Raw genomic sequence first — 25487 nt, forward strand, 5'->3', positions numbered from 1 at the left:
AATAACGTTAATTTGACCCAAGTTTAATTATATCATCATGTTCTGCCTACCAGGCCTCTTTTAGGTTGCTTCACCGGCTTATGTACAGCCCAGTGTTGGATTTTTCTTTATCATGTCATTTCATGCCTAGTTGATGTTTGGTCTCATAGTTGATCGGCTTGTTCGTCCTTCTAACCTTCATTCCTGGAACCACCTCAAGGTATCCTTCTAATTCTTCTAGGGCCATTAGGCAATTTAAGCAAAACTAGACTATGTTGAACCGGCACTGGGTTACTGGATTCCTGCCATTCCAGCAAACATAATGTACTTATGTTATTTATTAATAGATGAATTTATTAGTTACTGTGTAATTCTTCATATAGAAGAAGGATTTTTGTCTGGACCGATTATTAAAGAATATTGATGTGCAACTATGGAGACCGAATCCAGTACCAGGGCATGTATTTGTTATAAAGTTTCCTCCTTTGTTTTTCTGGAAATAGTTTTAAAACATTGCTTTATCGTTTTCGTTTGTTGTCGGGCTTAATACAGAGTTATGTACCTAAACGTTTGAAAGCACGTTTATTATCATCATCCATCAACTTTCCGCATTGGAACCAACCGCTAATGGGACTTTTTGCTTTTCTTTTCCAGGGCTCTGAGAACTGGGTAGCAGTCCATTCTCTACAGACGCAGAGAGACGGCGGCATTCTAGACCCAGACGACAGATTGCACGATGTCGCCGATGACAGGGAGCAGATCATTGCCAATTTTGGCGAAGGGGAAGGGCCACACCATCACGGCGGCGACGGGGCTTCCGGCAGTTCCGTCGGCACGTCCAGCCCCGATATCTTCCAGGTGAGTCAAATTTTAAATAATTATTTAACTAAATGAAACCCCTCGAAAATGAAAGTCGCCGTGAAGAAAGGGTTAATATTTCATTCCGTCACTCAATCTTTGAGCCGTTTGACACGTGGACTGGCATCGAGGATAATGACAGGACCTTTTTAGTTCGTCCGCTTCCATTTGTCCTGAACTTCGTCAAGATGGGCCAAGTGGATTGTGAACGCGCTAAGAATAATTAATGAATTCCTCTTTAAATTTCTATCCAGGCGGAGTCCAGGTCAATTAATTTTCTCGAGCCATCATGTTCATGAACCGTTTAAACTATCCAATTGTTGCTGTAGATATAAATAGTTCTTTATTACCAAAAACAAACTATTTGACATTTTGTATTGACATAAAACGAAATTAAATGATATGTTTATTTAGATTTTGAACGTTTACTTTGTATTGTGTTTACGTATTAGTTCAATAAAAATTAAAATCTAGTTTAGACTTTTGCTTGGGTTTAAGCGATTGTTTGAAGTGATGTACGACCGTCCTAATTTAAAACTCCTGGTTTTAAAACCGCTACCATTTTTAAACGATCCTACATGAATTTTCATGTCGCTCCAGAAAGGAAACGGCGGAAGGAAAAGGAAAAATCCCCCTCGTGAACACGTCTGGCCCGTTAACGTGTGAAACAGTTTCTTCTCCTTCTGTTTCCTCATGAGAAACTGGTTTCGAGTTGACCTAGGTCCTGGCCGATCGACCGATCCGTCCCAGAAGACTGCCTTTTTTATTTTTAATACGGGCCTGGTACATGATTCACGTTTTGTCCCAAGAGTCCGCTCACGCGGAGTTCCGCTCGTTTTGAACAAAAGACACACCTCAAATCGTCCCTTGTATCACGCAAATTTACTTTTGACATTGAACTTGTCCATGAACTCACAGCAATAATAAACCGATATTTTTTTATTTGTTTATATTCTTTTCCTTAAAACTCTTGAAAAGGCGTATCGCGTTCTGTTTGTTTCAGCCGGAAAAGCAACCTACTTTCTTTTGTTTAAATTACACGTTGTCTTTATGTCGTAACTTTCATTTCCATCCACTTTGTGATGGTTTCATTAGTTTCATCGTGCAGTTGATTTGAGAATCAGAAAAAAATCTTACTTTCACGCGTTTTCTTCATCCACTTCTTCAAGTTTTCTCATAAATGATTTCGATGAACTTCACGAAGTTCAAACGCTTTATGATTTGATTTTAACCTGACTGTGCTTTATGAAGAGAAACTTTTTAAAATTCATTCGGGAGATTTTCGTGGGGTTATCATTTTTTCCCCCTACGAATCTTAGAAGATAGGAACCGCTTTTCCTAAAGAGAATTCTTAAATTCTTATCATTTTATGAGCTTTACCAGTTTATATACTCAGCTCTCCTTAAATAGAAATCATTGAAGATTAATGTTAGAAAACTCATGACATAAAAAAAGTCACAATTTCCTTATACAGAAATCATCACCGTTTTAAAAGAAAACAAAAAATGCGAATCCCTATCTAAACAAAAATTCTTTAGATGTTTACCATCCTATCTTTATTTTTGGCAACTTTAACTGACTAATCTCAAGATTCATTGTCTCAAACTTGACACTTTTCAACAGTTCGTTATCAAAATTTGGAAGTAAACGTTTAGGAGATATTTCTCCTCCAGGACGGTAGAATATAATTAGGAAATTTTGGGAAGTTTATTCCAGCAATATGCGTTTAACTTTTTTTATAATAGATCATTTTTCAAAGTAAGCAACAACACTTTTCCTTCCAGTTAAAGGGAAGTAGAATGTTCATTATTCAAACCATCCAATTAATTTTGGACGTTTTCTTTTAAAGATTTTGTAGGACCGTTGTGGACCATGGTTAGAGCGTATTTGCGTATTGATGGTTCTGGGTTCGAAACCTGGCGCAACCCCATGGAATTTTAATTGGCAATAAAATATAAAATGGAATTATAAAGTGGATTGACCCCTCTTCCCCGACCACCACCGAACGGTAGTTGGGACGTTAAGCCCAGTATGACAAGAATTACTATTCTTTACTTTAAAGATTTTAATCTACTTAAGTTTTCTTATATTCCATATTAATATATTAATCCATATACGTTTAGCGGACAAAATTGACCAAATTAATTATTTCAATTAACCAGGACCTTTGATAAAAAAATTAATTCTATATTATCTAAGATTATCTATAGATGTTTTTTTGGTGTAATTGGTTCAAAAATTATAACTTCCATCGAATTCTGGATGTTTTCCCCTACAAATGTTTATTTGTCTAAACTTTAATACTTCCAAGGACGATTTTTGTAACGTTAACTTCAGAAAAATGTTTTATTACACACGATTTTTAATATTTTTAAAGAAATCAGGATGTCTATTTTCATATTATATTTTGTTTTTCCCCAAACAATGTTAATTTAATTAAACTTTAATACTTTCAATTTTTTCGGACTTGGGCAAGAGCAATAATCGAAAGTTGTGGTTGTCAACTTGTGTGACCCTTACGTTTTCTTTCATTAAACGACAATAACAATTATCGTAGAAAATAATTTATTAGTTTTTAATTAGAAAAATAATTAAGAAATTATCTCGCCAAAAGGAATTGTTTTCTTTTCGACGGGTTTTGGATGCTTTCCTTTAAAATGTTAATCTTGGATTTCTTATCCATTTAAAAAATTCATGAATAATCTTGTGAAAGCAATCTTTCATCATCTTTTACACTAGGTTTTGGATGATCTGGAAAAAAAATTCTTAAAGGAAATTTTTCATATTTAACCAACGTATTTGGGATGATCATTCACGATTTTCATCCACCCAAGCTGTCAATATATGACTTATTAATTATTTCTTACCATTCAACTTGTCAAGGAATTCCACAAAATTAGGATGGACTATCAAAATATTTCTAAAGTGGTTTGTTTGTTTAATCTAGGAAATAAATTGTGATTTTTCTCGCAGGTAACAATTACAAAAAATTTTTTAGGTGTTTAACTTCTATACTTTTATCGACATTACTCTTGACAATTAGGGTTTTGTGTTTTCTGCATGAAATAGTTTCTTAAGACTATCATCGTTAAAGTAATAAGTTTAACCTTTAACCCTTTTAATCACTTGCAGTTTCCTTAAATAGAAACTGATTAGCTTATTCCGAGTGTTAACTGTTTACTCCTCCTAGAGGCAGTGAACTTAAATAGTAACAGTTTTACCTTCCAGGTTTGGACCTTGCCTCCTGGAAATGGTCAGCATTTAAACAATTAATTGCGAGGTTTCTCCTTGAAGCCTGCGGGTTGATGAACTAGTAGTTGGGTTGCGTTTTTCCTACTCCGTCTAGTCTCGCTGGTTTCGTCTGTCTAGACAAGTTTTGTGCCAAAACCAGAAATCAATACGAAATGGCGAAAAGCTCCTGACAGATGAAAATAACGAGACCAGGCGGACAAGATTTTTTAAAATGAAAATTTATATCTTTTCTTCCAATAATTTAAAGTTTTCCTAAATAATTATGATTTTTCTTCTCTAAAATCTTGGTAAAACGCTTAATCATCAAACCATTTTGGTTCTATTGTTTCAAGAAAATCATAATCAACTTAACAATTTGTTCTAATATATGATAAATTTGTTTATATTTATTGTACAATTCTCTTTGGAGTTTCTAACAAAATCTTATCTCCCAGGCCGGAGAGAAATTCCAGACTGACATAGAAGTAACAAACGAGCAGATAGCCTCTGGAATCACCGGGCCCCTCCAGGTCCGGCGAGGAAGTGAGCCGGCGTTGAACCAGCTCCTGCCCAACAACGGTAAGAAGTTCGCCTTTTATCAAAATTTCGTCCTGAGGAGGAAAAACTAAGAAAGCCTCACGATAAACCTTTTGCAGGAGGCGACGTGACCAACGGTCATTGCATAGGTATACCCACGACAAACAACCAGTCGAAGCGATGGTCGGCGGCGCCTCTGATAATCGAGCCGAGGGAAAGGATACCTGGGAGAAAGGTGAGCCCTTTAGAATTTTTCACATTTCCTCGAAAATTATCTGAGCGTTAAGGGATCTCTTGAAGGAAAAACAAACCGGCCCCTTGGCGACTCAAGTTCCAGCCTTCATTCCAGCCATTCGTTCGTTTTTGCCTTTCAACTACATATATCGGAACCGAGTAATAATTAGTCACTTTCCTAGTTCGACCTTGCATATCAATTTTACGATAAAATATTTTCAATGAAATTTTTCTTTGCTCTCACACAATCCAGTTCTGTTAATACACTGACAGGCAAAACTCACCCCCTCACCCAATTGAATTTTTCCCATTTTCTCGAAAAAAGCAAATTCTGGCCTCAATTTGTCTCATTGTTTTTACCAATAAATATTTGTTTATGGCATGTTTTAAATTGTGAATTTCAATTAGATGTGAACTCACTTAATCCTTAATACAAAAGAAGTGTAAATTATTTATCAATGTTTACTTTTTACGAAATTTAAAATGTTTATTCAGTCTCATTTGAATTCTGAAGCAATAAACTGTTTACTTTTCATTTTTGTTTTCGTAATTTCAATTTTTAAACTTAAAAATGCCAATTAGTGCTGAGGATGTTGTGCGTGGTGTGGCACTTATTGATGATGAATGTTCGATCAGATATTCGTCTATTGCCATCGGAGTTCCCTACAAAACACTGCGAGACGCAGTACGTTTAACACGGACCGATGGCTTTCGCAGCTAGAGGAACAGAATTGATCAGAACACAGAGTTGCAAGGCTCGCATTTGCTCGAGAACACAGCTATTGGTCATTGGATGATTGGTCTGCTGTACTTTCTACAGATGTGTGTAGATTTGCTCTACCATCTCAAGATGGGCGTGAAAGGGTGCCCGTCCACATGTCGCTCGCATAGTACAAGCGTACCTTCAACAGAATAATATCAGGTTTTAGCCTGGCCATCCCGTTCTCCAAACTCAATCGAATATTTATAGGATAACCTCAAAAGGCGAATAAAATCACGTCTATCACATCCTGATACAATCCACAATCTTGAAAGGACTTCGTGAAGAATGGGCTAACTTCCAGCGAAGAGACATTTCCAGACTGGTAGAAAGTATGCCGAGGCGTCTTGAAGGCGTAATTAAGGCAAGAGAAGGAAATCCCCAATACTGCAATGTTAATTAAAAATCTAAAACAAATTTTATCTCTCCGTCTGTTTTTTCGTTTTCAATTATTAAACCTTAAAAACGTGAAATTTTGCTTAATATATAAAAATATATAGAAATCAAGTTATATTACAAGTGGGTGGAATTTTTTTGCCTGTCAGTGTACTTGAGGCAGTTTCGCCATGCAATCGACTTTTTCTCGAACTAATTAATACTTGAACTCTTATTACCTGAAAGTTATTTTAACAACGTTTTAACAATGGAAGATGGAGATCTGGGTACGTACGGCGAACATGTACCAGGCCAAGTGCAACAGTTTGCCTTGTCACTTATCAGACATGATACGTCTTGTCAGGAGAAAGGAAAAGGACTCAGAGGAAAAAGACTCGGTTTCACTTGTTAAACTTTGATTAATATATAAAAATATACAGCAATCAAGTTATATTACATGTGGGTGGAATTTTTTTGCCTGTCAATGTATATATCGGTTGGTAAAATAAGCCCGTCGAGTTTGTTTAAAATTCAATGAAAATTTCACGTATTTCTCCACAAATTTAATAAAAAAATATATGAACTGTTTTGTTCACTACCTTTTGCCATCTTCCAATTTCGTTATTCCCACATTCCAGAACCGTTTGAGTTTTTGAGCGATGAACTCATCGGTGTCTTTTCTGCAACCCTCAAGTTGAACTAATTCTTTTTCCATTAATAGTTTTTCAGTGCCCATAATAAGTGAAAATCTGAAGGGGAATTTATGGCGACTGGGGTAGCATATCCCAGCCAAGCTGCAACAATTTCTCACGCGTTATCTTGGTGGAAAACAGTCCCCTTGCGATTAGCCGGTTCCGGTCGTTTTTGATAGATTGCTGATTTTAATAGCTTAGATTATGCTGTGTACCCTAGAATTAATGGTTTAGAAGCTCATAATAAAGTTTCGTCCAATCCCACCAAATGCACAACAGTCTCTGTATGTAATCCGCCTTTTGGAGTAGTGAGTGGGTCACCTCGTTTTTTCCTAAGATTGACCTCTCTAACTGTTGTGAAGGACCTTTTTCCTCCTCAGTTATTAATCTTTTTAAATATGGATCCTTTACATTGTGTTTTAAGAGGGAATCGCAGATTGATTTGCTGTCTAAAAAATTCTTCTCTGTCAAACATATCCAGCTGCTCCCTGATGATGTTTGTGAAACATCTCTGCGATTTCTCGAGCCGTTGAGTGTAAGTTATTTGTGACTAAACCTTTAATTTGGTCTTTCTCGACGGCTGAAGAACGACCAGAGCACTTTGCGTGTTTCCAAAATGAAAATTTCCTATTCTGAACCGAGCAAACCAGCAAGCCAACGGACGTTGCTTTCACCTAAAGCGTGATACCTATTCAAATTTTCCTAGGAGTCTGAGCTGCCTTTTTCCCTTTGCGGGAAATAAAAGAGCCAATAAACAACGAAAATGCATTATTTTTCCTCTCGTTTTAAATTAGCAAAACAATGTGAAAGTACGAGATCTCGAACGAAAGAGACGAATAAAAACACACCAACTAACCCCTTTTTCTATTATGTAAACAATAAATAATAAAAATTGCTTCAAAACACAAGCGGAATAAAACATAATTATTGAAAAACCCTTACGGATTTATTGCACAAGTAAGTCATAAACATACAGAAACCTCAAGGAAATGAATCATGGATTTACTTCATTACCAAAGTATGACCAGTAAAACAAATTAGGACTCTTTTCCCAAAAATATTGTCAAAATTGGGGGCTTATTTTTCTTGTGAAGTATAACGTCGACTTGATCCAAGTTAAAATAAATCAAATAATTAACACTATTTTTTCTCAGTTTGAAAAAAAAAAACATGGAACCATATTTTGTTCTTCTCTAATATCCATAATCCAAAATAAAGACCTAATATGCAGAGTTCGAACAAAATATTTAAAAATGTTACATTCAAAACAAAAAACTTCGAAAATTGACACTGGTTTTCATTTTGCAAAAGTGAAAAATGAGTGTTTTAACAATATTTTTTTTAAACTGCAGCGTGGTGTGGATATCACGTTTTTGGAATAATGTAAAAAATATATAATAAGCTGAAGTTCATGCCCATTATTATAATATTAAAAACCACAAATTAAGACGAAAAAGGGTTGTTTCTAACCCTACCCACAAAATATTGTTCTCAAGTAATTTAAAAATTAAAATTAGCTATTTTTCAATAAAAGCAAAACTCTTTTCAAAATTTCTTCATTTAAATTTTTGCTTCGACTTAGGGTCACTTTTTTCATCGAAAAGCGTTTGATTTTAGTGATTTTTACACTTAATATTTAATTTATTTAATACATTGTCAAAGTGAGTCTATTTTCGTCCAAGGATATAAAACAAAACCAATAATAAGAAAAAAGGTTTAAAGCATTCCTATCCCTAATTAAGTCAAACCCCACCCTTCATTTATAATAATTTAAGTGCGGGCTTTTATGACTTACATTACTTTCTAATGCCGGTACTATTATTATTACAATTTAAACTAAGCGGGTTAATGAGATGCCGTTCTCTCTTGGAATTAGTCGGATATCTCTTGGATTCGGAACAATTGTTCCTCTTCGGTACTCGACTACTTTTACATCTGAATAAGTTGCTTTTCAATTTAACGAATAAAAACGATATAAAATTTGCTCAGTCAAATAGTAAAGCTAAAAAGGCGATATTGAACAGATACAAAGAACGTATATCGTTGACGGACAATGACGGAAAATCAAAATACACGGCTCACCTCATGGAAAACAACCATGAACCTACATCACAGAGACCGGAACAATAAAAAAAACCCAGACTTAATTCACCAAAGCATCGGGCAAATATAGATAACCCCGGCATACACCGTCCACGACCTTATGAAAATAGGCTTGACAACAGAATCACTCCCACACCGAATATGGCGAAATGTAAAACGCGTCTGCGAGGAAGACATGCCAGGATGATCGGTAAGGATCAAATTTCAGGTTCATCACCCCGCAGTTATTGAACACAGCCAGATCCCATATTTTTAATATATTACCTCGGATTACCAGATAACGATCTGCAGTCTCTTTGGCACAATGGTTGCTCACATTTATAATAATATATAATACCACTGGACGGACAGTCCACTGCAAGTTCGACATGCTTAAAAATCGGCCGTCTGTGTTGGACAGTGTGCGCAGCACCAGCCAACATTTCAGTTGGTTTAGTTTGTTGATAGCAACCCTATCAATCTAAACTGTCTAGCGATACATTTAAATGATTCGTTAAAAGTATTCATATATAAAAATTATTAGAAAACCTCCTTGTTCTTGTAAATTTTCAGTCCACTTAAAAGAAAAATAGGGACAAAAATACAAAATAGAATATGGAAGTAGTGATATAAATTAACTAAAAATATAAAACATTACCGAATAGTGCAATAAATCTTTTTCATTTTATTTTTAAGACCCAAAAAGGAAATTGGGTCGATATTTTTTATTCAAAAAAACGGAAAAAAAAGAAGTTATTTCTAAGCAAAATTCGTAGCTTTTTTGGGTCAAGTTTTCTTCAAGTGTGTCAACAACAGATTAAACATGTATATAGAACTCGTTTTCCGACGTATAAATCCCTGTCGTAAAGTTAATACCAAAGAGTAATCAAAATAAACTGGCAAAAAGAGGCAAGGAGTGAAAGATTTACTTTTTATCCTCAAGAAAGAAAGTTGAAACCACGACACGTAGTAAAGACATGAGGATTAGTTAATAGTGGAAAATGGTTATTTAAACTTTTTTTAAATAAACAACTCGTGGACAAATAGTAATTAATGCCCCCCTATAATGTACGACAAATATGGAAAAAACAGAAAAGTTCCACGATCTCATAAAATAGAGTTGACTTGACGAAATCGCACAGGCACACTGAAGATGGCTAAATGCAAAACGTTTGACAGACCAACCCCAGAGTGGAAGGACAAACCAAGATCGTCGGTAAGGATTAAATTTCAGGTTTATCACCCGATAGACCACAAGAGGAAATCTCAGAATATTAATGAATTAACCTACAGCCCCTTTCTGATGATTAGCGATTACTTATTTACATAAGCTCAAATCTGCACATGCATGTGCATATTGCACACAAGTGTGCAGAGATGAGCATATCATTAACGCAGTCCATCGGCAATTCCAGCTTTTGTACTTTACAATGAATTACCGGCAAGCATCGAGAACCACTCACCCGGATGTTGGCAGTCCTGCGTCAGGCTCGGTCTCATTCATCCGCCACCGAGGTTCGGGCTGTTACTGCTAGGTCATTTCAGCACCCTTCGCAATCAGTTCCTAAATTCAAATCCATTCGCATTCTTTCTTACTCACTATTAAATTCATTCTTTCCTATTTACATATCAGGCAGTCAGGGCGGTGGTCGATATACCTCCATCGACCCTCTCCCACTACATTCAAGCTAATAAATATATTCACTCTCAACACATAGGACAAAATACTATCATTACTGTATACATTAAAACAACCCTATTTCGTCCAAGAAACGGAACCGTGCTCAAATTCGATTCTCATATCGGGTGGCGCTCTCTATATGGAGCCAAGGAATTGTACCCCTTTCTGATCATAATTTTGATTTAAAAAAATTAATACCCAAGGAGAATAATCAAAGTTAAATTAGGAAAAAGGCAAGGAGGAAGATTTACTTTTTATCCTCAGACGGTTGAATTTCAATGACGTGTAGAAAAAACGATTAGTTCGTAGTGGGAAATTGTTATTTAAATCTTTTTAAAACTTAAACATTTTATGGGCAAATAAAATTTAATCCCAAGCTACAAATGTACGGAAAAAAACCAACAGAAAACGGACGTCAATGACTTAGAAAAAAAAACACGACCGCGGCCATTCTTAAAGATGAAACTCGCAAGGACACTGGAAGACCCCAGATGACATTGTGGTTCGCCTTTCTTTTTTTACGCCGCGAATACATCCACAGGAACCTCGGATAGAACATTCAAAATACTTTGTTGACAAAATTGTTCAAAACGTAAACAAGGGGCGTAAGTTATGCAAACCGTGTGTGAGCCATGTCAATCTGCAACAACAAACACATTCTTCGCAATTGGAAACGCCGCGTATTTGATTTAAAACCGTTTTATATTTTTAAAATTTCATGAATTGTATCGGACCTAATAGGAAAAATAGACAACATTCATTGGAATTTAATGGATGATTCGGATTTTATATTGATTAATGATCATACTATGATTAATAAATAGATGAACCCTATAGAATATAATTGTTCATTTTCATATTTGCTTGAAAAAAAGTTTAATAATAAACATTCGGAGATCGTGAGATGCGGTCTGGTGACGTAGGTTTTAGAAAAACATTTTCTTTATCGTGCCAACGTTTCGATCTTTATTGAGATCATCTTCTGGAATTTATAAACATTGTTTAAATTTTACAAATACTTGTAGGATGTGAAAAAATGAATTTATACAACGCTAGAAAAGTTTAGATTAAAAAAATGAATTTATACAATGCTAGAAAATTCTTTTTTTTTCTAGCATTGCATAAATTCATTTTTTTAATCTAAAATTTTCTAGCATTGTATAAATTCATTTTTTTTAATCTAAAATTTTCTAGCATTGTATAAATTCATTTTTTTAATCTAAAATTTTCTAGCATTGCATAAATTCATTTTTTTTAATCTAAAATTTTCCAGCATTTTATAAATTCATTTTATTTATTTATTTATTTTTTTAATCTAAAACTTCTAGCATTGCATAAATTAATTTTTTAATCTAAAATTTTCTAGCATTGTATAAATTCATTTTATTTATTTTTTTTTAAATCTAAAATTTTTAGCATTGTATAAATTCATTTTTTCACATCCTACATGCATTTGTAAAATTTAAACAATGTTTATAAATCCTAGGCACTGAAGATGACTTCAATAAAGATCGAAACGTTGGCACGATAAAGAAACTGTTTTTGTAAAACCTACGTCACACCAGACCGCATTTCACGATCTCCGAATAATCATTGACTAACGGTCACTCAACACCACACACTTTAGTAAAGAAAGAAAACTTTGATTCCGACTAACATGGACTAACTCGGGACCTAATTAAAAAAAAAAAAAAAAATTGAGGGTAAAGTCGTCGTTTAACATAAAATCATAGTGCGAGTTACGATCATCGCGAAATGATCGACCTTAGACAAGTATAGCTCGGATGGCGTAAATTGCAAGTGATTTTCTGCTGTCATTCGACAAAAAGGTGCCACACCTCCATTTGTCATGGAGAAGAGCGTGTGAATCAGCAAGAAAATTGGGTCCGTCCGTCAGGGTGACAGTCGCCTTTTCGATACCTGGACGTCGAGAACTCTCGGAATTCGGCTTTCACGAGGCTCTCTTCTCTTTTGATAACGGTTTATCAAATGTGTGTGTGTTTTTTTTAATTGCTGACTCCTGTTTTACGACTCGCGACCAAGGTCTCAACACAGCGTCATAGCGTCGTAAATAGAAAAAAATTCTTCCTCCAGAAAAGCCCAAATATGCTAAAATGGAATTTTCAAAAATATAAGGTACGAGGACAATTTTATTAAAATAAATTAAAGCTTTAAATAAATTTATTTATTCAAATGTTAAAAGTTTAAACAAAATTATAACAGGAGGGTTTGCATTTAAAAAATTAATAATCTGACATTCATGTAATCAAAAGATCATCTTTGCCTAAGATTTTTGATTTACAAATGATTGTTGTAAGTATATAAATATTATATATACACCCGACCGCATCTCACGATATCTCAATAACTATATACATATTTAATAATTTAAAAAAATTAGCTCTAAACATTGAATAATAATAAATTGTATGTCTAATCAGTAATTTGTCTTGCCCTAGTTAGACTTGGGGCAATACACTTTCTAAAAGTAAGGTATTATGCTTTTTAAAATTGGTTTAAAACTTGTTAAAATAAAATAGATTTATTGTACTATTTGGTTTATTTATTTATTTTTATTTAATTTCTATCATTATTTACAATTATTCAATTTTTTTGCTGTGTAATTTCTCTTAAATTGATAAACAATCGCCCACACACACACACGCACGCGCGCGCGCGCGCACACACACACACACACACTTTTTGTTTAACCAAAACTTTGTATACTATAAGAGAATCGCACACTTCAGACTAAATTATCGAATGACAATTTGTGGATACTTTCTTCTGTGTTTTGTGGAGTACCAAACTTGTAGTTTCATAGTTAACTAATGTGGTGTTTAGTGACTGTAAGTTAATGATTATTTTGAAATCGTGTGATGAGTCTGGTATGATGTAGGATTTAGAAAACATTTTCTTTATCGTGCCGTCACATCTTACATGTATTTGTTAAATGTAAACAATGTTTATAAATCCCGGGCCCTGAAGATCTCAATAGAGATCGAAACGTTGGCACGATAAAGAAAATGTTTTTCTTTTCTACATCACACCAGACCACATCTCACGATCTCCAAATAATCATTAACTATTATCTTGGTGCGCCTATCTTCACTGATTTGTGTCAGTCAGACGCGTTTCCACAGAAAACAACCAAAACATTGAATATGGCAAATCGCCACAACTTCTGTTTTAAAGTGTTAGACTTATCGACTACTTTTTACTCATGAATAATCTGGATCTTGGTATGGTCTGGATGATAAAACAAATTCATTTGTTATTTGCCAAGCTGTCGACCTATTTTCAGGTCATCATCAGGGCAAAACAATCTTAAAGATGTCTACAAATTGACATAATTAAGTTATTAATAAATGGACAATTTGTAGACTTTTTAAGATGTTTTCCCATGATATATGACATTAAAATAGATCGAAAGCTTGGCTGATAACAATTGAATTTGTTGTATTCATCCAGACCATACTGAGATCCAGATTGTGCGCGAAATGCCAAAACATGTCTGATTGACAAAAATAAGCGAGGATAGGCAGACCATGATTATAGGTAACTATCAAATGGTATATCTATTGATATCTAGTCTGATTCGGTTGGGCACTAACAACCAATAGTACATCGTACAAAATAAACAGTCTGATTATAATTGGACGACCACGAAAACTAGTGAGGCTGATTATAGTTGGACAAATGTTCAGTTGGAAGGAAATCTGGCAGACTATCCAACTGGCTTGGGTGTGCACACTCCTGTAAGACCTAATGTGGATTAAGCAACTATTTAAACAGTCAACCGATGAAAAGTCTTTATTATGTGGTGGACGTAAATCTTTAAGACACTTAGTGTATTTTGAATTTACATAAACAAACTTGGTTGGATATTTTTTTAAATTTACTTTTCATGAATTGATATTTGAGTAATATATGGAAATATGCTGGTTTTATTGAATTGTAAATTGAAACTAATTATATTGTATATATAATCTGATGTTTGTCCCATTTAGACTGGGGTCATTACACTTTTGACAGAAATTACTCTTATTACACCTCTTAAAATAGGTTTAATTGTTTTTTAAACGTATTCTATAATCTTTGTTATAATAGTCTCTATATTTTGTCTATGTTTTAATTTTTTTCTGCTAAATTTGTTTGTTCAAACATTAGGTGAAATGAGAATTTTGAATGAGGAATAAGTTGGAAAAATTTTAAACTTATTTTGTTGTTTGTGAATTGACAGTTAAGCGTTTTAAATGTCATAATTTACACATAAATTATTTTTATATGACTATCTACTGTTTTTTCCTTATTTGGCTCGGCTCATCATACTTTCGAAAAGTACAGTGTTGCGTTTTTTCTAAATAGGTGGCTTATTTTTACTTTAAAAAATTCTTTTGGGTGCGTTTTTACAATTCAACTTTGAAAACAACTTGAAAATTGATCAATTTTTGGTATGCAAACCATTGTTTTTTTCTTAAATTTGGTTTGAACCATCTTCATTTTATTCTTCCAATCAGCAATAGTAAATCTGGAAATTTCATTTTTTTTTAATGTTAGAACGCATTTTCTCTTACATCTTTATTTTTATACTCACTAAGTTGCATCATCATTAGGCTGTAGGGTTCATAAATTATAAATGTCAGCAACTTTTGTAATAAAGATAGCGCGTAAGCAATAGGCAAAAATATTAATTTCACAATAGGGAATCTAATAATTTCCATTTCTTTGAGAGTAAACTGATGCATTTTCTCTCTAATCTGTATTTTTGTATATATAAGACAGTGATTCCAAAGGCAGTAATGCTTACAATGAAACTTTATCATTTTTAGCAGATTGATTCATTATAGTTATAAATTTTGTGCCAAAGACCACATATGTAATCGGAGGGCAAAAGGTAAACATCTTATTTTGGACGACTATGTGGATTATCGACAAGAGGTATATAGTGTAAGATTGCCAAGCTTTTGGCTTTTGTAAGGCCATCCTTATCTTAATTTTTAGATAATAATTGCTAAGTCCACTTGAGGTTAAAAAAAAAAATTAAAAAACATGTAAAGTGCAAAAGTTGAACAGGAAACTGAGATGTTCACACTTCATGTTTCAACTTGAAAGGAATGACTTAAACAGAAGTTGAAACTTGAACAACATAAGTTTGACTAGATCAAAGTTCATTAACTCGGTTGAACTGAAAGTTGTCATAGCAATTAATCAACAAAAGTAGAATCGTGAAAAAGGGCCTTTATTTATTTTACTCAAAAATAAATTTGCTCTTTACTGGTATTTATTTATTAATCCTACTTGGTAAAGGAGAACTAAACGAGAAACTTGAGTAACATTCTTTGAAAAACACTTTTTTCTGTAATTTATTTTTATGTTATTAATTAAAAATTTCTTAACAGGATGAAAGAGCTCATCAACATATGAATGGCCATGATGAAAAATGGAGGACCCATGTAGAGGAGGAAGAATCTGTTGTTTTAAGGCCTCCACCGAGTTTTGCCAGAGATGGCTCTAACCGTCTGTCCATGCAGTTTTTCGGCGATAAGTATGTTTAATTAATAAATATCACCTTGACGGTTGCTGATTGTCATTTTGTTTACAGCGGTCATCGATGGTATGACGCTGCTGAAAAAGTTCAATTGCACAACCGCATGCAGTCCCTTTCTCTACCGAGGGAGCACAAAAGGCGTGAGCCTTTGGGCCAAGCTAACAGCAACCAGCAGAGCGAACCAAACGAAGGAAGGTAAATCGCAAATTCCTCAATTATTAATTTTGATTTTAATACTCTACCCACCTTAGTCAATTGTTTTCAATAAAACATAGGGAATTTGTCGAGTATATTGTACTCGATACTGGAGGCGGGAGTCTCGGTTTGCATGTTGTACCTGAGTATGATGCGATGGGGAGAGAATTGGGATTACTAGTTCAAGGGGTTGAACCCGGAGGGAGAGTCGATGCAGATGGCAGGCTCAACGTTAATGACAGGATTGTTGAAATTAATGGAAACAACCTTGTTCAACAGCCTTTCAATGTGTATGTGTTCCATCTTATTTTGCACAATTAGCATTTTTATACATTTTTCTCTCTTTAGTGTTCAAGAAATATTTAGAGATTCTCTAAAGAGCCATGAGCTACGATTGAGGGTTGTCAAAGGTAAAGGAGCACCTGCTAAGAAGCAGGCTCCACCTCCAGTCTTTCCAAAACCGAACATTACACAAGAAAGAGCAGAGCCGGTCAATATGGTCGAAGGAGAGGAAAGAAGTAAGGTAATTACCGAAACGGATGAGAAAATTTATTAAAACATTTTTTTCTATTTTAAAGGTGTGATGGGTAGTAAAGTAGCGATGACGAGGAAAGTCCCAGCTGCTGGGGCAAGCCTCCAGACTGGAAACACGCGCAAGTTGGGCAAGAAGGTCGAGATCAGCTTGGTAAAAGGGCAGTTTGGTCTGGGATTCAGCGTTACTACCAGGGACAATCCTGCGGGAGGAAATGCACCGATCTATATCAAAAATATCCTCCCCAAGGTACATGTCGGTATCATTTTTTTTAAAAACATTTTACAGCACAAAAAGCACTCGCTTTGGGTTTGAGCAGCTTTTCTGCTTTTTGTGTTCAATTATTTTCTGAAACGTCTTGCCTGTTTCAGAAAATATGCCAATGTGACTAAGTGCAAAATTCTATGTAAACTGGTTTTTATTGATGTTCATAACATGTAATATATATTTTTGTTGAAGTTTATATGTGAAGTTATATTCGTTTTATTGGTTGATGATTTCAAAATGTACGGTGCTTGGCATAAAATTATTTCCCTTGACATGACATTCACTTTATATAGTTTTAAATTGATTATCCTGATAAAATAAATTCATAAAATTTGATAAATTCATTAAAAATTAAAATAAAGTGTAGATGTGTCTAAACCTGCGTTTCAAAAATTTAAGTAGTAACACTAACTTTCAAATAACATTTGTACTAAATAAACCTGGTTTTATTTATAGAACACATTTTATTTAATGTGCAAGGTAAAGCACGATTTTCTGAGGGTTTAAGGTGCATTTTTATATCATACACCCAACTTGAAATAATAATGCAGTAGTTGTATAAAGATTTATATTGTAACGTAATAATAAACAGGGCGCTGCGGTTGAAGATGGAAGACTGAGGCCCGGTGATAGACTGCTGGCAGTTGACGGTATCGATCTTTCCGGCAAGACACAAGCAGATGTTGTCGCACTTTTACGAAACGTTCCTCCTGGTTCATCGGTGAACCTCCTTGTGTCGAGACATTCCGAAGGAGGACCTTCGAGCCCCAACACGTCAATGAGCCTTGATGGAATGAACACCCCACCTGAAACAACTGGCTCAACTCCGTCTCCTGTCGTCAAAACACCCGAGAAAGACCATCCTTCATCAAATCATGTAATTTGTACAAAATGTTTAAAAAGTTTCATCTTTACTCATTCAAATGGGTATTTTAGACTAGTAAGAATGATTCTAATGATGAAAACAACGTTTACCCTTGGAGGCAGAGGGAAATTATAACATTGGAAATCCCTGTTCACGAATCAGAAAAAGCTGGATTAGGTAAGACTTTAAAAGATTTTTAATAGCAAAGATTTGGGCAAATTTTTTGACTAATCTTTTTGTTTTTGTAAGGAGTAAGTGTTAAGGGGAAAACCTCGTCAACAGCTGCAGCAAATTCTAACTTTTTAACAAAACACAACAACATTAACGGCACCTCAACTGTTGGCTTGGGAATATTTATTAAAAATATTATACCCGGTACTGCCGCAGCAAGGTATTTTACGTAAAAATTATTTGTTTATTATTATTAATTCATATTGTGTCAAACATGTCAATGAACTCAATAATTTTTTTTCAGGGATGGACGTTTGAAGACAAACGACCAGCTTTTGTATGTGAACGGTATCAGTCTTTTGGGACAGTCTAATGACGCTGCTATGGAGACGCTGAAAAGGGCCTTGGTTCGGACGGATGGTCCAGTCCCCGGTGCTATTTCTATAACAATAGCCAGGAAATTGGCCCATAGGAGTGATTCAATCTCGAGCTTACTCACTGATTCTTCTGGTATGTTTATTTCAATTTAACAAGTAAAATGCTTTATTTATTTAATGAATTATTTTCAGCTAACACAGAGACCTTCACAACTGGTGGAAAGATAGACGAAAGCTCAGGAAATGGGGAACATTCTGGGAATAGTGAAAATTCTGACAATACTGTCATTTTTATGCCTCCTTATAAGAGCAATGGTATAATTTTATCTTTAACACATTTTAACTACAATATATATTAATATTTGTTTAATTTTTAGAAACTGATGGTATGCGGAATAGGGTAACAGCACCTCCAAACTCTCTTAATCATCTAATGAACCCTCTTAGAAATGAGAGTTATTATAGAGTGAGTCTTAAAATATTATTTGTATAAATTATTTTCATTCATGTAAATAATGTGTAAACATAAATTTTATATTTTGTAGGCAACACATCACACATCAATGATGGGAAATGGTAAACTCATTAGCCCAACTGTCGGAAATCTTTCAACAGAAGCTGTAATAATTGAGGACGATGATACTCCATATACACCGACTAGTCAGCAGTAAGTTTATACAAATTCACAAATTGTAAATTCAGAATTTATATTTGCATTTTTATGATTCCTTCAGGCCAAAAAGTGAAGTGGATGCCAAGATCATCCCGCCCCAACAAAGAAACAGCACTAGCAGCTCTCAGACCAACGATATTACATATGCCAGCCAGTAAGTTTTACGGTTTAATTAAAATAGTTATAAATTAATTTTTTTCCCCTAATGTCCCTACGATTTATATATTATTTAGAGTACAATTTGTTCATTTAAAGAAAAAAGGACAGGGGCCATTGTTGAATTGAACAGACTGTGGGGTCTAACAACAAGAGTCTAACATACTGCAGTCCCCAAAATAGTATTTGAAGCAAATTTAATTTTTAATTTTTTTTTTTTTTTTTTTTTTTAAGGCTCTCACTTGATGAAGGTGGAGGATTTTCAAGAGACGCTTTTGGAAGGCAGAGTATGTCCGAGAAACGCCATGCTGCGCTAGATGCTAAAAACACCGATACCTACCAGAGGAACAAGAAAGCGAGAGAAGAAAGGGAAAACGCAAAAAGGGAAGGAAGTGAGTATAAATGTTCTCTTTCATTTTTCAATAGTTTTGAATTATTGAATTAACTTACTAATGGTTCATTAACAAAATTAATTATTGTTTAAATTGCAATTCTAGCATCTATCAAAAATAGCATGATATTTTTGTTCCGTACATCTTGTAAAAATTGAACACTGCCTGATATTTTAGTATTTTGTGATTTAGAATACACTGTTAAGCTCCTGTGTAGGATTTTTGTGTGAAATCTGATATTACTGTCATCTAGTTTAAAAATTTAGCTAATTGGTTAATGCCAATATTTGCGAAAAAGATAAATTAAACAAAACAACTTTAGCTCTTAATTGCTGTTAGCAGAAATATAATCACTTTTAATCCTGTTGATAAATCCTGTTTTGGGATTTGTTTTCTTTATACACATAAATCTTAATATAAGTTTTATGTATATAATAATTGATTCCCAGAAAACAATGCCAAAAAATAGACATAAATTATGCAAAATACTCTAGTTTATAATAGAATGCAAATCTTGAAGTTTGCAGTTATTAAGCATAATATATTTTGTTTTAATCATATTATAAATTATTGAATTAATGCCAAACTTAAATGATGATTTTTTTCTACTCAGTATTTGTCTGATTTTATTGTAATGTTCACGTAATAGCACGAAATTTGTGCATGATATGAAAAACAATGATTGTTTTTTTTTTTGTAAATGTGTTTTGTTTATTAATTAGTCCATTAACTTGTTTTTAGAGGACTAACCCTTAATTTTGTATGTGTTTGCTTCCACAGGGCTTATCAAGGTCAACTCTGCAGAGTCCATAGCTAAATCTGAGAGTACGTCATTTTTTCTATTCTATTAATACGTTTAACATTTGCATGAATGATCCACGTTTTATTTTTTCGTTTTATTTTATTTTTGCCATTATGTGAATAATCTAAGAGTAAGTGTGTGTTAGTTATAATTGCTTTAATTTTGTAGATAACAACGATGCCAAAGTACAACTTGGGCCTTCATTGGGAATGAAGAAGTCCTCGAGTCTTGAATCACTCCAAACCATGGTCCAAGAGGTAAAATTTTTTTAAATGTAATAATTGTTTAATTAATGTAATAATTTTTATGCTCATAGATGCAGATGTGTGAAAACGAAGAAGGATCTTTCAGAAGCTCTCAGTCTGGAACGAGAATTGTTAGGGGCAGAGGGTGCAATGAAAGCTTTCGCGCCGCCGTTGATAGACTTGATCCTTGTAAGATTAACAAACCAAATTATTTTCAGTCAAGATTTTAACATTTTCTATACAATTTTTCAGTGGCTGAAGATGAAGGAGAGAGCCCATTGGGCAGGCAGGGCCCACTGAACACATCTCTGGACAGCAAATCGAGCAAAGGCAAGAAAAGGCAAAGCCTACTGAAGGGGATTGGTTCGATGTTTAGGTATGTTTTATCTTTATTTATACGCAATAAGCAAAATATTAAACATGTAAATTACAGGTTTGGCCGAGGAAGGAAAGATTCAATTCATACGAATGGAAACACAGGAACGTCTGTAATTCCCACGCTAGAAGATGAGAGAGAAGCGGCGAGAAAGGCCGCTAAGGAAGAACAGCAACGGATACAAGAACAGTACAAACGTCTTATGCAAAAACAATCTGAATTTCAACAACAGCAACAGCAACAACAGCAGCAACAACAACACCAGCAACAACTTCACCACCAACAAGTAAGAACATTTTTTATAATTTTTCTCCAACTTGGAAATGGAAAGAATAATAGTAAGTAAATAAAGTAATTCCTCTTGTTACGGCCCAAATTGTAGAGATAAATATGTTCATCACTCAGTGGAGATGGGTGTGGGAAAGAAATAAAAAATAAATATCTGTTGAATTCACTAGTTTCGTGGTCCGCTTGACCAATTAATATATTACAATTAAAAATTCAAAAGGTGTGGTTGAGAAGGGAAGTTGATGTCTGAGTGGATCGAGGTCCCGATAATTCAAGTGGTAAAGCAGCGGTGTATCAAGCTGAAGATTGTGGGTTCGAATCCTGCTCGTGCCATTGACTTACAGTTATTGACAAATAAATAGAAAAGGATCGGTGCCAGTCATTCTATTTTTTAATTTAAAATAAAAAGGAAGGAAACAAAGATGTTAGTGTTACCGGTTCCTCTTCGGATTGTGACAATTCACCCGGTTGCCACATACCTGGGGCTCAGTAGAGATTTTTTTTTGCGTGGTCACTTCATCTCTAAAAGTAAAATAATCGGGCTCCACACTGTTTTTATTTCTCTTTCCTTTTTGGGAGACAGTGAAACCTCTGGGTGAAATAACAAAACAGAAAAAAAAAAAAACCCACAAGAAAGTAAAATATCAATGTCCTCTGTATTGTGAATAAAAAAAATTAATTAATTATAAACATAAAACAAGCCTCTTCAACAATGAAAACAAAAACAAAATGGTCAGAAAACCATTCTCATAAAATAAATTAAAAGTTTGAACCTCATCTACGTCTTCCTTCTCGTTCCAGAGCAGTTCTCCCCTCACACACATGAACTCTCCACTCCACAATGATGAGAAAAAGTCCCAAAATAATTAAATAAAACAATCACATACTTTTTATTCTTCTTTTTCATCTGACTCGTCCACACCGACCTGATCAAGCTCAAGCCTCCTTGTCCAGGCCGGCCGGGCTCCACTCCTCACCGATGTCCCCGCTAAACCCTGGCTGGGCCTCCTTCGGCTTCCAAATACCACCCGCGCGTCTTCAGCATCTTCCAGGTCTCGCTCAACCTTGCCGAGGGCACCCTCGTCTGGTCACCCCAGTGCAAAAAAATTTTCCTTTCATTTTCACTTGTAACATTAGAATAAAAAAATAATAGTAAAACTCCCAGCGCAGGAGAATAGAAGTAAACGAACATAATCACCTTAACCCTAAACCCATGGAGACCTCATGAAGGGTTGGCTTTCTGTTCAATAAACTAAAAAAATATTAAAATAAATTTATCTCAAATCATAACAGACAAAATAAACCTTTATTACAACTACCAAACAAAAGTAATGTAAGCGGACGAGGGCATGGTGGTTGAATAATCTCTCAATATTCGCTTGCTTTTCTCTAAGCGACAAGAGATTAGTCGGCGTAAGCGCGTCGCTACTTATTCTTGTGTGGGGGAAGGTAAGGTTCCAAAATTCAATAAACCAGAGAGCATATTCAGTAGCATTTATTGTACACAATTCCTTCTCTTAACGGTTCCCAAACCACGGAATCTTAATTAATCTACAAGTCAGCCACAACACTAAATCTGGGATGAGTCTATCAACAAAGGGACTTACCTCAAACGATGCTCGCCACGATCAGTGTCCACAGCATCTTTTCTCTCGACTGTTGACTTGGCTCGATTGATCGCAATGGCTGATCCTCGCTGGCTGAGTCCTCTTGTTGAATCCCAGATGGAGTGTGGCTGCTTCTCTCCCGGTCCTTGGTCTTGACTCTGGGGGTGAGTCTCAGGTTTTGACTGCCTGGAGTGAGTCTTTGATTTGGACTGACTTTTGATTTCCCAGTCATCCCTTCTACACCGGGTCTCCCGGAGTAGGGGTGGAAAGGAAACTCAAAAGTCGGGGGAGTTCCCACGCCGCGGGTGGGCCGGCGAAGACCGGTGTCGAGCACAGGGTTGACCGATTTACGATGTCCCCGTGGCTATGGATTTTTGACCGTGTGACAACCCTTCAGCGTTAAATAACTAGACGATAGTTATTTATTTGCCATATCGGTTGTCCAGCTATTGCTATTTTATGTCCCCCAGGTTCGTTGGAAACAAGACGTGGGTCAAGCCTGGGTCTGCCATACACTTCAATGTTTTTATCTATCTGTCTACCTGGGTAACCATTTCCAAGCTACGTTTGACAGATTTGAAGGGGACGTCATGTCGTTCCTGTCTGGGGGAGTTGCAACCTTTGTCCCCTTTCATCGTTTACCCTATTTTATTCTTATTTTAACAACTAAAACTTATCGCTAAGATGGGCTTACAGTAACATATTCTCTTAATAACTAACTAAATTAAATAAAACTAAGACCGTGGTTAGCCAACAAAATCAATGAAACTAACAGAAATATAATTTTGCCCTTACCCTTAAAAATATATATTATTAATTACTCTTAAAAATCTACCAACAGAAAAACAACATATAAAGCTTTGTCCAGGGGGCGTCGCTGGCCACAAGGTTTAGTCTTTGACACGGCGCTCATCACTGTAAGGTAAAGGTCCCGGGTTCGAATCCAGGGGCCCTGCTTTCAAACCCGACATACTTACAAATGGGCTTTTTTCAAAAACACCGGCACCCTGAGGGTTTATATGACCTCTGCTGTTGCGAACCCTCGTAAAAAAAAAAAAAAAATCCAAATCAACACAGAGAACTGTGAACAATTTTTGTAACGAATTTAATGAACTGTGCTTTGAATTGGCTATGGGGGGACCTAGGGAATGAAATCATAGCAGTGACAGTCAATGACTTCTGAGAAGGACTGAACTAGGGAACTAGGAAGGTACAAGCCAGAGGCTGTAGTGCCTGGGGAGCACAAACTCCGCTTCTCCTAGTATCTGTTAACATCATCAGTATGTAAACTGTCAAGGCGATTTTCTGTCACTTGACATGTTTTTGTAGAAAAGATGTAAATGTGCTTAAGTGAAATTTACCTATACGTGTACCTATCTGACTCTGAGGTCACTGCGGTTTATCGGATCATCGGTTAGAAGAAAACTAACAACAAAGATTCAAAATAAAACATGTATTTGACAAAATATTTACACGTAACTAATATAAGGCAGCAGTGTTCAGTTTAGAACTGTTTTAATTTCATCAGTTTGTTGTGCTTGACGATGGCCATTTTTCTCACTTTAAACCAGTATTCTTTCGTTTCTGGGTCCATCTCCTCGAGTGGTGGCGGTTTGCCGGTGTTGAGCTTCCACAGCCAGTCCGGGTATTCTGAGTCGGGTTTTAGCTCGATGTCCTGGCCTTCTTTGAGGATGTTGCTACCGCAGAGCAAGCTGGTTAACTTCTTTGCGTCCGTTTCCACGGGCAGAATCCGTTTCTCCATCATACTTCCTCCTTTGGACAATTTTTTCTTTTTCGACGTTGTGAGCGGGACGGCTACCGTCGCGTAACTCCTCGGCAGCGACGAACCGCTAAGTTTAATGCAACCGAACAGTTTTGTTGACAGCATAATTACATAAAAACTATATTTTGAATAATTAAAAGTGAAATAAACAGAAAACACGCAGGTCGGGATAACCTCTGACTACGACCGTCGGATCGACGGATCGGCCCGATCTCTTAACTTGTACCTGCGCAGTTCTTACTCCGCACTGCGCAGTACGCTCTCCACCGGCAATGCTCTAAAGTCAGGGAGGGCACATCGAAAAAAAAGAAAGTTACCTCTAAAAGTTACAAAGAAACTGTCAAAATTGCTTTTACTATCTTTTATTTATCATTAATACTACTTTTTTTCGTACTATTTTTTCTTCATGTTTGTATCAAGTTCATGTTAATTAAAAAAATGAATTTTAAAAGTTGGATAAAGGGGGCGTCGGTGGCCGCAAGGTTTAGTCTTTGACACGGTGCTCATCACTGAAAGGTAAAGGTCCCGGGTTCGAATCCAGCAGCCCTGCATTCGAACCCGATGGACTTACAAATGGTTTTTTTTTTTTCAAAAACACCGGCACCCTGAGGGTTTATATGACCTCTGCTGTTGCGAACCCTCGTAAAAAAAAAAAAAAAGTTGGGTAAAGTGACTATTTTTTTCCAAATAAATTATTCCTTTAACTTCAGAACTGTTACTGCTTTAACTATATTTTATTTATCATTAATATTAAGGTCTTGTATAATTTTTCCACGTC

The 25487-nt window shown here is 35.4% G+C and overlaps 2 protein-coding genes across 10 annotated transcripts in view; one reads left to right on the forward strand and one right to left on the reverse strand.

Annotated features, from left to right (window-relative positions):
• LOC106667015 (partitioning defective 3 homolog) overlaps positions 1 to 25487 on the forward strand; it is a 131975-nt gene that overhangs the window by 102300 nt on the left and 4188 nt on the right. For 5 of the 9 annotated variants that reach the window (XM_014394630.1, XM_014394607.2, XM_014394647.2 and 2 more), the window contains 22 exons: positions 634 to 837; positions 4524 to 4647; positions 4725 to 4840; positions 15832 to 15977; positions 16035 to 16175; positions 16256 to 16465; positions 16524 to 16693; positions 16754 to 16962; positions 17567 to 17851; positions 17911 to 18016; positions 18089 to 18230; positions 18315 to 18520; positions 18580 to 18702; positions 18765 to 18853; positions 18933 to 19054; positions 19122 to 19214; positions 19451 to 19608; positions 20389 to 20433; positions 20579 to 20667; positions 20727 to 20844; positions 20908 to 21031; positions 21089 to 21317. In XM_014394630.1, coding sequence (XP_014250116.1) covers positions 634 to 837; positions 4524 to 4647; positions 4725 to 4840; positions 15832 to 15977; positions 16035 to 16175; positions 16256 to 16465; positions 16524 to 16693; positions 16754 to 16962; positions 17567 to 17851; positions 17911 to 18016; positions 18089 to 18230; positions 18315 to 18520; positions 18580 to 18702; positions 18765 to 18853; positions 18933 to 19054; positions 19122 to 19214; positions 19451 to 19608; positions 20389 to 20433; positions 20579 to 20667; positions 20727 to 20844; positions 20908 to 21031; positions 21089 to 21317 — 3249 coding nt within the window. Of the gene's footprint in view, positions 1 to 633; positions 838 to 4523; positions 4648 to 4724; positions 4841 to 12371; positions 12566 to 15831; positions 15978 to 16034; positions 16176 to 16255; positions 16466 to 16523; positions 16694 to 16753; positions 16963 to 17566; positions 17852 to 17910; positions 18017 to 18088; positions 18231 to 18314; positions 18521 to 18579; positions 18703 to 18764; positions 18854 to 18932; positions 19055 to 19121; positions 19215 to 19450; positions 19609 to 20388; positions 20434 to 20578; positions 20668 to 20726; positions 20845 to 20907; positions 21032 to 21088; positions 21318 to 25487 lie in introns of those variants that run through there. The other 4 variants (XM_014394622.2, XM_014394638.2, XM_014394656.2 and 1 more) reach the window with 4 other exon arrangements.
• LOC106667100 (39S ribosomal protein L54, mitochondrial) lies at positions 24364 to 24966 on the reverse strand. The gene has a single exon (XM_014394804.2). The coding sequence runs from the start codon at positions 24812 to 24814 to the stop codon at positions 24431 to 24433; it is 384 nt and encodes a 127-aa protein (XP_014250290.1). The 5' UTR covers positions 24815 to 24966; the 3' UTR covers positions 24364 to 24430.

This window comes from Cimex lectularius, unplaced genomic scaffold (genome assembly GCF_000648675.2).
Source record: "Cimex lectularius strain Harlan isolate CLEC.00 unplaced genomic scaffold, Clec_2.1 scaffold85, whole genome shotgun sequence".
NCBI lineage: Eukaryota > Metazoa > Arthropoda > Insecta > Hemiptera > Cimicidae > Cimex > Cimex lectularius.